General features: G+C 37.1%; 1 protein-coding gene across 5 annotated transcripts in view; it reads right to left on the bottom strand.

The window, feature by feature from the left end:
* The window catches only part of ADCYAP1R1 (ADCYAP receptor type I), a 149,010-nt gene that overhangs the window by 16,771 nt on the left and 117,218 nt on the right, over positions 1 to 15,021 (bottom strand). For all 5 annotated transcript variants that reach the window (XM_052807956.1, XM_052807960.1, XM_052807979.1 and 2 more), the window contains one exon: positions 13,470 to 13,561. In XM_052807956.1, the coding sequence (XP_052663916.1) occupies positions 13,470 to 13,561 (92 nt within the window). The remainder of the gene's footprint in view (positions 1 to 13,469; positions 13,562 to 15,021) is intronic.

The raw sequence follows: 15,021 nt of genomic DNA, 5'->3' as shown, positions 1-15,021 counted from the left end.
ACAGCATGTCTGACTGGTAATTCAGAGGTACCGCTTCTGGTTTTGTCACACACACACTAAGACAGGTGTGGTCATAAAAGCAGCAGGCACATATACTATGGACCAGGACCATGATCTCCACATGTTGTATTCTAGAAGGAGCTGCTATGGAGAATGAGATGTTTACATTTACAACTAGCCAGAGAGAGGCTAATTTAAATCAGCTGTCAAGAAGGGTAATCTGAAACAACATGGGAAGGCATTTTGAGGGATCTTGTAAGAGATTTTGTATCTCTTATGATGGGCTGAAAAACATGAGAATTGAAAATAGTAATTTCATGTCAGTTTTCAAGGGGAGTTTCTTTGTTCTGTTTTGTTTTCAACACACAGTTATTTTGATGGGATTCACCTCAGGGAAGGTTGGATATTTATAGTATAGATGTCTAAGTAAACCAGACATCTTTGGACCTTTGAGAATCATCAGAGAGAATAAGTAGTTGAGAGAGAAATACACACTTATTGGTCAGGGTATACCTGACCTGTTTTAGATGTCCACTTTAGGTTGGGATGAACAGCACACCAAACACCACTGACTACCCTGACTAAATCCCCATTGACTATAAAGGATAATATAACAATTTTTCAAAGCAATTGCCTACAAGGTGAACATCTAACTTTATTCAAACAAATCAAACTCTGTTTCTGTTGCTCTGCTAATATGCATGGTCTAAGATTTGTGTTCACCTAACCATAGATGGAAGATGCAGTTTATAAGCTGAACAGTAAAATAGAATAAATTGAAAACAAGTTAAATTTCTCCCTACTCTTAACTCCTTTAAGCCAATCCCATTTGCTAGAGTTTTATTTTGTTTTGTTTTGTTTTGTTTCCTTTTGGGTAATCAAAACCTGACAACTCCTTTGTTATTAAAGATTATAGCATAAGAGCTAGAAAGAATACAGTATTGTGGCATGCACACATCCAGCAAATAGAAATAGAAATCATGTTTCAGCTTGCAGAATGAATCTCATTTCTTGGATGATGCTAAGGAAATAAATGTGAAAATCACTGTTCCTCTTACAGTATCACTTCTGTGATACAATTTTGCACTGCCTCTTTTTTTCACAGAGCTGAGTTGTGCATTAATTGTCAGATAAGACTGCTCAAATACAAGGAGGGAAGTTTTAGAGATAGTTCCTTTTTACTGTGACTGAGACTTTCAGAAGTGACTATGGATTTTGAGTGCCTCATTTTTTGATCACCTGATCTGAAACACATTTTATCAATCAGACCAATTTTTACCACAAGAGGGCTGCTCAGCAAGTATTGAAAAGCAGTGCTTATGAAAGCATCTTAAGGTACATAACCTGAAAATGAAACATCTAAAAATCAACAGTCACTTTGAAAACTCTTAGTCGTGGGGTATTGTAGGGGGTTGTGTTCTTCAATGACATGCTTAATCTTGCTGTGATAATCTGGGAAAAAAAATCCACACCCATGTTTCCTTTACTTCCTATGCGGTGTTTCATTTGGCAGGGATTGATTTTCATTGTAGGTTTTTCTAGTGAGTAGACCTAACACAACATCACTTGATATTTGCTAGAATTATCAAAAAGGACAGACTTGATTTTGAAAATAGTATCTAAGAATTAACTGCTTCTCCCTACCCAATGAGGGGATGTTTACACATGGGCTTTTGATGGAAAACTTTGCCAGCACTTCTTAGAAAACATTAATATTTTAGTGCTGTTAGCATTTTTTTCTGCCATACTAATTAGGTAGGATCATCTCTCTGTTGTTAGATATTGTAAAGTGACCCAAAATCTTCAAAGTACAGAACTGAAAGAAATTTTCTTTCCTTCCCCCACCCCCCTTTTTAAAAACTTTATTTATTTATTTATTATCAAAGTAGAAACATTAGTGGAAGGAAAGGGAGAAAGAGAGAAGAGACAGAGGGGGCAGGAACCAGAAAGAAATGGGAAGGAGGAAAAAACCAGCCAAATAAGAAAAAAATAATATAAATGAGGTTATGGATATCAAAACAGTACATGAATTAGGGCAGGATCCTCAGATCTCTGTAGGCACACACAGAATGGAATTGGTCACATCTAACTATATGTATCCAAGATGAATTTAAACTGAACTATCACCTTTAACTCACTCAATCACAGAAAGAAACAGGCACTTCCAGAGGCTGAGCTGACCTGTGTAACAGAGGCATCCAAGACATACGGGACGCATTGTCTTATAGAGGTTCCCTAGTCTCTCCGTTTGACCATAGACGACGACTAGACTGCTTAGATTAAAAACGAGACTTTAGACAGCTAGAGGCAAACAAGCTGAGTCTCACCGCATGTGTCCTGTGCATGGACTGCAGCTGCATCTGGGAGGAAGAGGGAGGGTGCTAGGGTGGAAGGGGAAAGAAAAAGTTAAACATTCCCAGGATTAAATGAGTGATGTATGATGTGGCTGAAGACCATCTTGTCAGACTGAACACCCTGACGTCTGGCAAGTTAATGCAAATGAGAGAATACACAAAATCGAGGCAAAGGTAGTTGCAATTCAATTCTAAATACTTTGTGGGTTTCTCAGAGGTGCTTGAGAGAAGTAAAATGAGCATGCTGATTCAGGGGAATGAAGTTCTCTATTACCGAGACCATGTAGTCCATAATGAAAAAAATCAGGATTCTGGGTTTAGGTCATTAATAGCACACAGGGAATGACAGAGTGTGGGTTGTCTCTGAATATGCGGAAGGGGAATCCTTTGGGAAAACACAGTAAAGGTAGAATTTGATTCACACAAATTAAAACTGTGCCTTAGTAAGAATCTTTGTGCACCCTGCTCAAGTAATTCTGTGTAACCTCACTACAAATAGGATTGGCAACCATGTAGTAGTAGAAAAAGGAATGTTGAAACAAATCAATGAAATAAAGTACTGAAAAATACGGTAAAAAGTTAACCAAAGTGAAAGTAGAAAGATTGTATGGGAAAGAAAGGGAAAAAAAAATATTGAGCCATACCATCTATTATTTATGCTATGTGCCTACTTACCTATAGCTGATATTGTTATAGGTTGGCGGACTTCTTTTCCTTGCTACTCGACAGCTAAGGTTTTTCTGAAGCTAGAATTCTTTCCTGGGCAAAACACCAACTAAATTTACAAAAACCCTGGACTTCACAGATCAGATGTAAACACTTTGGAAAACTGAACTTATTCTGTGAGCAGAAAACAGACTACACAATTCCATCCTGCCTCAGTGACTATGGGCCCTGATCCACTGTGTACAAGAAGACTCATTCATGACTCTCATCCAGACACAGAAAAAGCATGGGTGCTTCTCAGCAAAGTTCTTATTTAATTCCCACTCATCTAATTTTTGAAGTTAACAATATAGCTGTATGCCTTTTACCTTGTCATCCCATGCTAGCTTTGCAGTCAGTGGTGAGAAACAGACCGTAAAGTGAGATTTATCTGACTTATTTTAAACAACTTGTTTAGAATCATGTAAATTGTACCAAGGATTTTATTCTCTGGACTGGGTAGATATCTACTGACTGTTGAAGGAGCCCAGCATGATTATCTTATTAAGTCAGGTGGATCCCATGTTGTCTTGCTGAAAGTTGTTAGAGCATTGTTGTGCTCTTCATAAAAAGAGGCAACTCTGTCTTTCTACCTTTCAATTGAAAACAAGTCCAAAAGTCTTAGTCTAGTCATCTTTTGCCAAAGTCTTAGTCTTGTTACCTAGAGCTCTATTTTTTACTGCTAACACCACCACACCAAAAACCCCTTTCCTTTGACCTCTCTAAGGGGTCTGAGGTATTCCAGAATCATCTGATACCTGAGAATAATCTGAAAACAAGTTGGAAAAAAAGAGAAAGTGTGAGGTCTCCTTTACAGTCCTTGTCTTAAACACATTAAAATCAGTTGACTTTAATGGGTGGTAGTAATTTTTTTTTCATCTGACTTTCTGGTCTCCATTTTTTAGGGCTCTTGCATTGGTTTAACATGTGAGAGGTCAGTTTTGTTTCTCTTTGCTGTTTTGAGTAGGTGTGTCTTAGACAACTCAGTGGATTGCTTTTCTTTCTGGTGATTTGGAGGAACATAAAGAAGATTTGCAGTTTTTTGTGCCGATGTACTTGCAAAATCTATGAACTTCAAGTTAAAAACTAGGACGTATGTAGGAAACCTCATGAGGGTCTTCTCTGGATTTCAGAGCTCCTACATTATTGAGAACATTTAATATCCTCTATACACTTTACATGAGTGTGCTTTTAATTCCACCAAAGTTAGGTTTAAAACTATTGTAACTGAAAGCTAACATGGTAATTATAACAATAATTTGACAAAGAAACAGTATGTCTGTGAGGAAACCACTATCACCTCTCCAGAGACTGAAGCTGGATTACTGCTTGCAGACTACAGCTGTAGCTGAAAATGAATGTTTAACAAATATGAATTTGGACTGGCACTTTTTGTCCAATAATTCTGACTTTTGTGCAGAACTGAGGCTTGAAGATGAAACAGAATGGTCAAAGAGAGCCAAAAATAATCTCTAGCCTGTTCATTCTTGGCTTTGCTAACCTCTATAGGGTGGACATGCAAGGATGATGAAAGCCATCAAAGATCAAATAATGAAGAGATAAAGCTTAATATTTAACTGTGCTCTAGAGAAGAAAGCTGGCAGTAGAGAGCAGAATACTTCCGTCATAAACAGTCTTTAAATGGACTGTAGCTTCAAGGCTACATGTCCTGATCCTTCCTCTGCATTAACTCTTGATATCCTATTTTAACAAGCTAGGTTATTCTCACTGACTCCAGAGCATAAAGTAATGTCACGCATTATGGAATAATTCTGATGGAGGTGCAGTAACATAACTGTAGTATAGAAGACAATAGCATGTTTAGTGAGAAAAAGGTACCACACCAAATGAGATTCTTAAATGGTTTTGAATATAGGTTTACTGTTTGAAATGAAGAATATGCATGTCCAAATCCAGATGTAAAATACCCAAGAATGTGATTAGCTCATTATCCTTAAAACAAACATATGAGCAAAATCCACAGAATATTTATTGTCACAGTCTGCCACAAGAAGTGGATTTTCAAGCATTATAGACAGGTCCTAGTCCTGCCAGCTGGCAGAGCTCAGCATCAGTATAACTACACTGAGTTTATATAATTTGCAGCTCTGAAGCTTCAGTTACATTGTTTTGCCTCACCTGCCTTACATGTTATATCATATCCCTGCAGAAAATAATCAAAGTTTCAATCCATCTCTATAACCCTCCTTAATGAAAAAAGAGAATGCTGCCTTTGCTGAAAAGGCCTGGGCTTGCAGACATTTAATCAGCTGAACAACTCCAGTGTTTTCATTGGAAATATATAAGAGGAATTACAGTTCGGAAATCTCTCAGTAATGATACATGTGCACAGCAAATGAGGCCCTAAGACTGTGATGTGAATCATATGCACGACTTTGGATTGGTCCGATCTTGAGGTAGTATACATTTGTCTAAACTACCTTCATTGAGACTTAATTCTATATTAAGCCATTGCAATCTGGTGGCCTTTGAGTGTGTACTTGTACTCTCCAAGGCAGGAAGAATTTGCTCCTGGACAATTAACCAATTACCTAGTTCGCACCACACAGTTCCTTTTATGCACAGTGTTAGTTACAAGAGCCTCATGAGAAGTTCACCCTTCCAGATCAAAAAACCTCCTGCACTGTGACAGCACCATCTTTCTTGTCCCTTCTACACCTCAGACTCTAAGGACTATGTACTTGCTTGGAGTACATCCTAATAATTCTTCAGACATAAAACTAAAACCACTGGATGTGAAGCATGCTAGCTGCTGAAGTGAGACACAAGAAATCAATGGCAAGGAGAAGCAGAGACACTGAGGGGAAATTAAACTCCTTTTGTTCTCATATGGTAGAGGCAAAAACGTGAATGGTAGCAAAAAGTAAATGGAAGACCATGGATGCTAGTGTGCATCAAGCTTTGATGTAAATCAAAAGCACGTTCAAGATCAGAGATGTCAGAATTATAGCCCATTGTCTGCAGTCTCGCAACAACTGCTGCATGACCAGTTGCTTCAACTCCACGTTTATCTTTACACTAAGTAACCGATTCAAAGAAACAAAGGTGCAAACTGATTTTGGGACAAATAAAATTCCAGATCTATCCCTTTCAGCCTAACAATGCATTCAAAACAAGAAACTTCACTATGAGCAATGCAGGAGGGAATGGGAAAACAGCCAGAACGGTCTAATTTGGATGCTCCCAATTTAGCTCTCAATTTGAGGTTTCTGAAAAATTATCTGACTCTCCAAAACCATTATCTTTCCCAGTAAGTAAGCTACCTTGATAAAGGATACAACACTGCACCCAAATCCATGGGTAATTCATAAAGATGCATGGCCTTAGGCACTGGACGTTCCCTATTTTGCTGATCTCCATGACAACTGAAGTTTATCAATACAGATCAAAATTAGGTTATTCACTTTGATGAAGTGCAGTGATTTTAGAAACACATTTGAGGTCTGTACCCCATTTTCTTTAGGGAGGCTACATTATTTTTGCAAATCAGTAAACTCGAATGTGTGGCAGAGGTTAGAGTATTACAGACAATTTAGTTAAGTGTAGTCAGTCTCACATTAAAGTAAGAAGCTTTATATTATGCTTTATATTGATAAAGTATTTGTGATCTTTTAAAAAGCAATGCTGGAACAATTTTAGATATATATAGCATTTCAGACAGTACATGTGTAGGCAAAGACCTATATTTACACAGGTGCACATGCACAGACACAAACACTTTTATATAAAGCACTCTGGCTTGAGCCTTCAGATGTTATGAGTGTCGTTCCATAGCAGTTATGGCAATCAAGCCACGATGTTTTAGGTACTGGCTTTGAAAGACATTTAGGTCTGAAATACCCAGATACATGCTACTAACATTTCAATGGGAATTCATAAGACACTATTTAGCCTTTTTTTATGCCTAAACCTCCTTGGAAACAGGGCTGTTAGGGCTTATCCAACCCTTGAAAGAACTGCTGAGAGAGCATCAAGATTTACATTACTGTTTCTTCTTAAAAAATGGAAGGGACATTTCTATAAAGAGAACCGCACTGTTGAATATAACATGGCATTGTTCTCTCCCTCCCTAACCTGCACACCTCCTTGATCTTTCTAGAGAAGGACCATCTATTACTGGCTTCTTTTTTAATGTAAACATGCTCTTTTCCAGTTTGTGGCTTGCTCTTGTAACAGATGGGGAAAAAAGTCAGTGCTCCCCTCATTTAGGACACAATCTGTGGACAAAGAACTTCATTCTCTAAGGCTGCCACAGAGCATAGAGAATTGTTAAGCACAAACTTAGGCAGATTTAAAAAAAGTCAGCTAGTTCATCAACCACATAAATCAGTGTTGTATCCTTTCCTCTGCCCGTATATCCACTGAAACCATAAAATTGCCCATAAAAATACCTTACAGCAACGCGCACAAATAGTGTTTAAAGACAAAGTCATCCTATTTTTCATTGCTACTTCAAAATTGAAAATAACAGGAGTCAGCCTCCATCATACAGACATCACTTGGGCAGGCCAAGGCACAATGGACTTGCACTCTAACCACCTTGTAAGGATTTCAAAATAACAAAAGCAGATCACTTTTTAACATTACATTCATCACAGATGATCTTGTAACCGCAAGAAATAAGTTCTGTGATCAGTGATTTCAAAATCAGATCCTGTCAAAGCTCCAGTAAAGCACTTGTATGTCATTGGAAATGGATGGGATTTCCTTTAAAAATATTGATTTACTCTTCTGGAATATCCCTTTGGCAAGTCACCCATGAAATAACAAAACCACTTTCAAGGTGGACATAATTTTAGGTCTGATCCCATCATCACTGTAAGAATGTAAAAGATGCATACCGAATGAAAGGACAGTGTTTATGTTAGGAAGCTAGATTTGACAACCAAAGATGTATGTTCATGTCCCTCTATTTGCCACGGGCACCGAGGGGGATTTTGAGTAGCCCCCTTTGTGCGTCATACCCTCAGCTGTTCAATAAGAATAACAGCTCGCAGGAACATTATAAACACACTAAATATTCTGCGCTATTTGTTTTTACAGTAGTTGAGACGACAGCAAATCTATAGATAGATAATCAAAGCAGAATAGGATTTTCAATTACTTTATCTGAAAATAAATAAATCCCTGTGTAATTATGTTCTTGCTAATTATGGTACATAGCCTACATGATCTTACATTCCTAATGAGTACACCCAATTTTTTTTCCAATCCCTACTTGAGAAGATTTGGCACAAATTAATACCCTCCTCCCCACTAAAAAATCCAAAACAGAAATGAAAAAAACTTTAAAACAACACCCCAAATAATAATTTGCCTTGGGAAATGTAAATGAGAAGTATAGTAGTTGTGAATGAGAACATTTTCTCTAGAGCATTAAATAAGTCCATCAAGAATTAGTGTCGATCAAAGTAGCAAACATCTACTCTCCTAGCATTTCTTAGAAATGAGAACTAGGTCCTTGCTGATCATGCACTGACACCAAATGATCATCGTCTGTGTTTTCCATGGTATTTTCTTGTGGTAGAAAAGGATTAGCCCAGGGACACAAGCTCCTTTCATTGCTGGGTTAGTGGGCATTCCAGCACAAAACTGATAGTACCTGGGGCTAAGAAATTAAAGTGCCATACTAAAGAATATACTGTTCATCAAACATCTGCCATTTTCATGTCAAAATGAGACTTTGGCATGAAGACCCTGTCAATAATTATTAATACTGGCAGTCTAAGCACTTGCAGCAAGACAAAGCGGTAGCAGAATGAATCATTGAGTGTCCAGTGACTTTGTAGGTGAACTGTAGAGGAGTGTTGTTTACCAAAACATTTGTGTTACCACATTGCTTTTCCTGCCCTAACCCTCTAGGTTGCACCATATGTAAAATCATACCTACCTATGATATATGCCATGTTTCTCCTTTCTTTCCAGCAAGATGCTGATTGGAGGAATGACGTAGACCTGAATTAGCTAGATATATGTGGGGTTTATTTTCTTTTCAATGAGTTTTCAACATGTGATACAAAATTTATGAAGAATCTGTTAAAGCAAAAGCAGAAACAAGCTTCCCCCTCCCAAATTATACTATTCATGATAAACTGGAAATAATAATAATAAAAGAATATTTTTCAGTTAAATGTGTTTGATCCTTGAAAAAGAATGAGTAAGCAAAGACTTGATGGAAATGTGTGGGCCTTTTTAACCTTAAGGGTTATTCCAGCATGCATCTACATCATGCATACCTACTTAAATACTGTAGTGGTTTATGGTGGTGATACTGTTAGATGACCTTCTGTCTATAATGAATCTTTCAGCAATGCAAAAACGCTCATGAAAATAATAGCGTGGATTTAAGCTTTGTGTAGGTATTTCTATGAGAATATGGCTTTTTGGGGGGGTGAATGTACTCTCTCTACAACAACTTGACCAAAACCAGGATGCCTGAAAGCAGATTCTGACATGTGATGTTACACATTATTGGCTGGATTTCTTACAGGAAAAACAGTGAAGCCTTACCAGATGAATTTATTATCTGTTTCCTAAAATTCCAGCCAAGGAACTGATATATGAAAATCCATGCAAATAATGTGGGCCTGATGTGGCACACTGTGTGATGAACCAGCCATAGTAAGGTTGTGAATATGTGTTTCCAGTCCCCAAAACTGTGAGTGCACATTGGATTTGTGGACTTCTGATGTGGTGCTACTTGGCTTTCAGCATACGTTGTAACAGTGTCCCTAAATAATCTACTACTTCAAAATATTTACAAACTGTGCAACTGGAGATTGCTAAAAATCAGGCTGTTTTCTGCTTAGAAGCACGTTAAGTAAAATCTAACCGGGTGGAATATACAGGTACAAATACAAGAAACTGTTATTTGTACTATAGGATTAAGCATGTCATGTCCATGACCACGGCACATTACAATTATTTATGCAATTCATTCACCAGATGGGGCAAGAAACCTGTCCGAACTATGCAGATAGTTGTCTCAATTACACTAGGAATATAATCAATATCACTTTATATTTCCCCAGCACCAGAGCTTCTCATTCAGATAAAAATCTATTGCCTTTGCATTACTGGTCTTGCTTTGGTTTGATGCTTAATTTGGTGGAAATATTCAGGGCTGACATGAGATTAACTGAAACCAGAACATGGTTCAAGAAACAGCGTTATGTCTTTTTTATGCCTTTGGCAGTTCACTCCTAACACTAAAAATTAAATAATGATTATGATGACTATTGGGAGGAAGTATGAAAGGTGCTTAAGGTTCTCAGAAAAAAAACCCAGAAAGAATCATAAAATTAAAATGAACATTAAAAAATGTGGCTTCTATTTCCTTTTTAATTCCTACCTCAGCTGATTAGATATTTTTTATTAATCTAGCCCCCAGTCATTTCAGCCATAAGGACAAGCTTCTATCTAAAACATCAGTAAAAAGAAGATGGAGTTATTATTGTTCTCTCAGAATCTGACCTATTTTGAGCAGTTCAGTCTGAAATGGGATCAGCAGCGTGCAGGCAGCTTTGAGGGGGAACTAAATATGTGAAGAAAGACCGATTAGGCATGAGACTGGTAATGAATGACTGAACAAACAAGTTGATAAAATGCGAGTTTATAATCACTAAAGCATTTGACCGCTGCAGAAAATTGTTAGTAATTAGCTATGTGTTTCCAAGTTTTTGTCAGCCTAAAGGCAAAGGCTATTGCATATAATGATCATCAGGTTATTTAGAGAGAAAGTCTGATTTTTTATGGGAGTAAAGCACTCGTTATTGTGCTGCAAATTACGCAAATTATACAAATTATTGTTTGATTTTTTAAAGCAAGTCTTACATTCTCTAGTGGCTACACTACATTAATTAAGCATTAGTTCCCCAGTAGTGCATTGTTCTGTTGTGCTCCTGTCATAGCTCGCAGCTAGCTTCAGTAGTGGGAATTTTTAATAATGAATGCAAAATGGTAACAATATATAATTAATCTTTGAATTTAAGCACATCCCCAAGGCTTTTAAAGTCAGATACAGGCTTAACTGATTTGCAGAGCCATGACCATAGTGTCTATAAAATAGAACTGGAGGCGGATTTTCCTAACAAAAATAATCATTAAAAGGGCCTGAATGTAAACATATACCTTTTATATAAGAAGAAAATAAATCCTACTCAAAGTCAATAACCGAGTTTTTGTGGGGTCTTTTATTTTCTTTTTTGATGATGGAAGTCCTGGCTAAAGGGTTATTCCAAAAACTGGAAGACTGACACTAGAATAAATCTCAGTCTCTGCTGCAGATGTCACGTGATATTACCTTTGGAAACAGGCTGAACATCCTTCTTCTACCACAACTCATTTGTCTCATGTACTAAAGACAAAGTACTTAAATATGTTGTGGAATAAAGATCTAGATGGAGAATTTGGTCTAATGGAATGACGTGTAATAGTTTGAAACAGCAAAATAGGACATGGAAAATGCTTAATATGGACCACAGTCTAAATGCCACAGAGATTTCAATATGGTGACATAACCATACTATGATCTATCCTTTTCCTTCGTTACAACAGCTCTTTTTTTTTACAGGATATGTGTGCTCAAATCTTGAGTATGTCTGGTGTATATCTGCATAGACTTATTAATTTCATTTCTTTATATGATTTCTGTGTGACTTTTCTGTTGTCGAATCTGTTTGGATAAACAACACTCCACTTCATAACACATACATAAATGCAAGATCAATTTGTACACACCCATTTATAAAGTTGCAAAAAAATATGAAAAATAATGGCAGCGAATGAAACAGAAAATATGATGTTTTCTCTTGGTTTTGGTGGCTAACTATACACATAGGAAAAATATCAGTAAAACCCAGTCACCATATTGATCAAAAATGACAAGGATGTTTTATAATCTAGTTAAATCTCTGGATTCTATGGCATGCTTTGCTTCATATGGGAGAGATGTGCAGCGGACAACAAACATGCACCTAGCAGGTCGTAATCAGAACTAGCTCTGCACATCTTGGGTGCTAATTACAATCTAAGATTCCGTGAACGACTTCCCAGCAGCACACACATGGGAAGTCTTCATGCAACCTTAGGCAAACCATGCAGACAATCTGTTCACTACACTTTCTCCTGAGTTTTAATTCTGAGAAACATCCACCTGCAGAATGAATTTAAAGCATTATTTTTGTCTGTGGAAACAGAGTTTAGAGCAAAGTTCCAGGGGAGTACTTTCAGTAAGCGGATGTTTCACTACAGAGATGCAAAAGTGATGCATAAAATATTATCATTTCATGTAAATGTGAACAAGAAGGGAAGAAAAATAAGCAGCTGGAGGACATATTTTTCCCTGAAAATTGTCATTTAGATGGATGACATCATTATACTATGAGTGTGGTTACTTAGGGTGAAACTGATCCCTGGATAATTTTTTTTAAAAGTACTACAAAATAAGGACCTCCTACTTTACCCTGACAACTTTTATTTTTATTTAAGGTTTGCATGACTTGCCTTTTTTCACCAGGAATCCAGTGCTAAATCAAATAGTCTTAGCTAAGTTTATGAGTGCTAGAAATCACTAGAGGTCAGAAAAAATTGCAAACAAATGTGCATGGTGTTTAGGCTGAAAAGCCGAGAAAACACCACATACCCTAGGTATTCAAAATGATTATACAAGTTTTATATGGAGAATGACTGCATGCACTCAAAATGGGGATGAGGACCTCTGAAATGGCTAATCGTTGTCCTCTAATGAGGTGGAAACTAACAAAAAGTATGTCATCTTTAAAAAAATATAAATCACAAATAAAGTTTTAAAACTTTTAAAGGAAAATTTTAGGATTTTTTGTGCATTTTTAAGCAATTCTACCTGTGTGGGGGAATTGTTTGGCTCAAGTGGAATGCATTCAAGGTTACAAGAAACATGAACATAAGCAACTTTAGGAAATCTTCCTAAATTAGAATTTGGTCCAAAGTTAATGAAATCTTTTCACAAAATCTCACTGCTTTCAGTGAGCTTTGGACCATGTCCCTGGAACATATGAAGCACAGCAGACTGTCCCATGAGTATAATAATATTTATGCCTGGTCAATATGTTAATTTCCAAATAACTGGCCTGTAAAGAAGTTTTTTTGTTTGTTTTTTGTTTTTAATCTTGTATTTGTGCTTTTTTTCCTAGGTCTTTAAAGAAAGGTGAAAGCTGGCATTAAAATGCACTTTAGTGGCTTTTGGATTAAAAAAAGAAAAAACAGTCAGAATCAACTGAAGCAATTTAATAGATCCTGTGCCTCTTTTTGAAAATCAGATTAATTCAGCTGAGGTATCTTTTTGACTTTGTCTTTTTTCCTATGTGTATATTAGAAATCTAAATTGATTACTGCTTTATTTATACTTACAAGTAAATGCTGGATTCATTGCCCCCAATATCAGGTGACTGGAGTTTCTGCACAAGTATCACAATTATGCCAATAAAAAGCACAAAGTTTATCTAGGGGAAAAAGAAAAAAATTATGACAATGATATATTTTTTTCAAGTATGAGAATGACACATTTCCAGTGACTTGCTGGCTCCATTGCCTTATTGTTCACCAAACTGCATTCTGGAAGTTTTATAGGGTGAGGAGTAATGGAATATGTTTAGAAGGGCCTTATCGCCCCTTTTCCAGGCAAAAATATCCCCCTTGCAGCAGCTAAAATAAAGCTGAATTTCTTCATTCCCAAGCACTGGATCAGACAAACATAAGCTAAAAAGTTTCAACATTTGTCATTATCAACCAGTGCAAAGAAAAAAAGACCTGCACACATCAAAACCATATAGCAAAGATCTCACCAGTAAAAGCATCTTTAACTACTATTCTCTAAACTAAGGCACTTCTCAGTTTAACAGCATCCATCAGCATTTCCTTCACTCACAATTGAGTGTCTCCCCTTTCCTGAAAATCCCAAGTTGTGTCATTTTCCCTCTGCTTGGCTGAATCTGTCCCAAGATGAGATGGTTTGGGGAGGGGAGGGGTGTGTGCGTGGTGGCGGGGGGATGTTAATGTTCATCTTCATGTCTTTTACTTTTATGTCATCCTGGGCATCTTCTCTTTCATAGAGTCATGTAATTACAGACATAGTTTTAAAAATTTGGAGATTAATAAAATTAGTTTATTTCAATGCTTTGGCTTCAGGTTTGGCTGTCACCAACTCCATAGCTTCTTAATGCCAGGAGAAAACAGTGGGAAATTTAAGTTGGTCTCTTATGCAACCTAGTACTCCTGTAAGGAGACCAAGAACTTAAACTAGATGTAAGGATCTCTTTCAGAAGAATTTTCTATCATCTGATATGAGGACTACAAATAAGTGGAGTCATCCCTTGCTAGGTTGCTTGAATGTTTAATGCCATCAACAGAAGCCAGGTAAAATTGATTCCCCAAAGCCAAAATGTGATCCTTCATAGAATATGTCTGTAAAGCATAGAAATTCACATACACTAATATCACAAAATACCCAGATCATTGGACCCTCTTCATCTCAGTATCCTTCAGTGTTATTAGCTGCATTATCTTTAGTGTGTCTGAAGGTTACTGTACTTTAGATAGGTGTCCAAATATTTAAAAAGACAAACACCAAACCTGATTGTAGACAGCTACCTGTGAACTGGATGTCTAAATTCCCACAACAGTCAATGAAGACCTGGCCAATGCTGTCATTGGAGTATGGAGAGCAACTTAGCATGCCCAGAATTAGACACCTACATGTGGTAAGCCAAACAGCTTTTTAGGTGCCACTAACCATATTGTCTAGAGGCTCGATTTAATTTCCTAAATGGAGGAGCCCAATACCATTTTAAAATTCCCATATTCTTTTGGGCCAGCAGCTGGAGGCCAAACAGCATCCTTTAGAACCTCTCAGTTCTCCACACATAGGTGTCTAGCATCATTTGAGTCAAACCCAAGACCTCTA

The sequence above is a fragment of the Harpia harpyja genome, chromosome 1 (genome assembly GCF_026419915.1).
Source record: "Harpia harpyja isolate bHarHar1 chromosome 1, bHarHar1 primary haplotype, whole genome shotgun sequence".
Lineage (NCBI taxonomy): Eukaryota > Metazoa > Chordata > Aves > Accipitriformes > Accipitridae > Harpia > Harpia harpyja.
The sequence above is the reverse complement of the archived record's forward strand: the minus strand, read 5'-3'. Positions and strand labels throughout refer to the sequence as shown.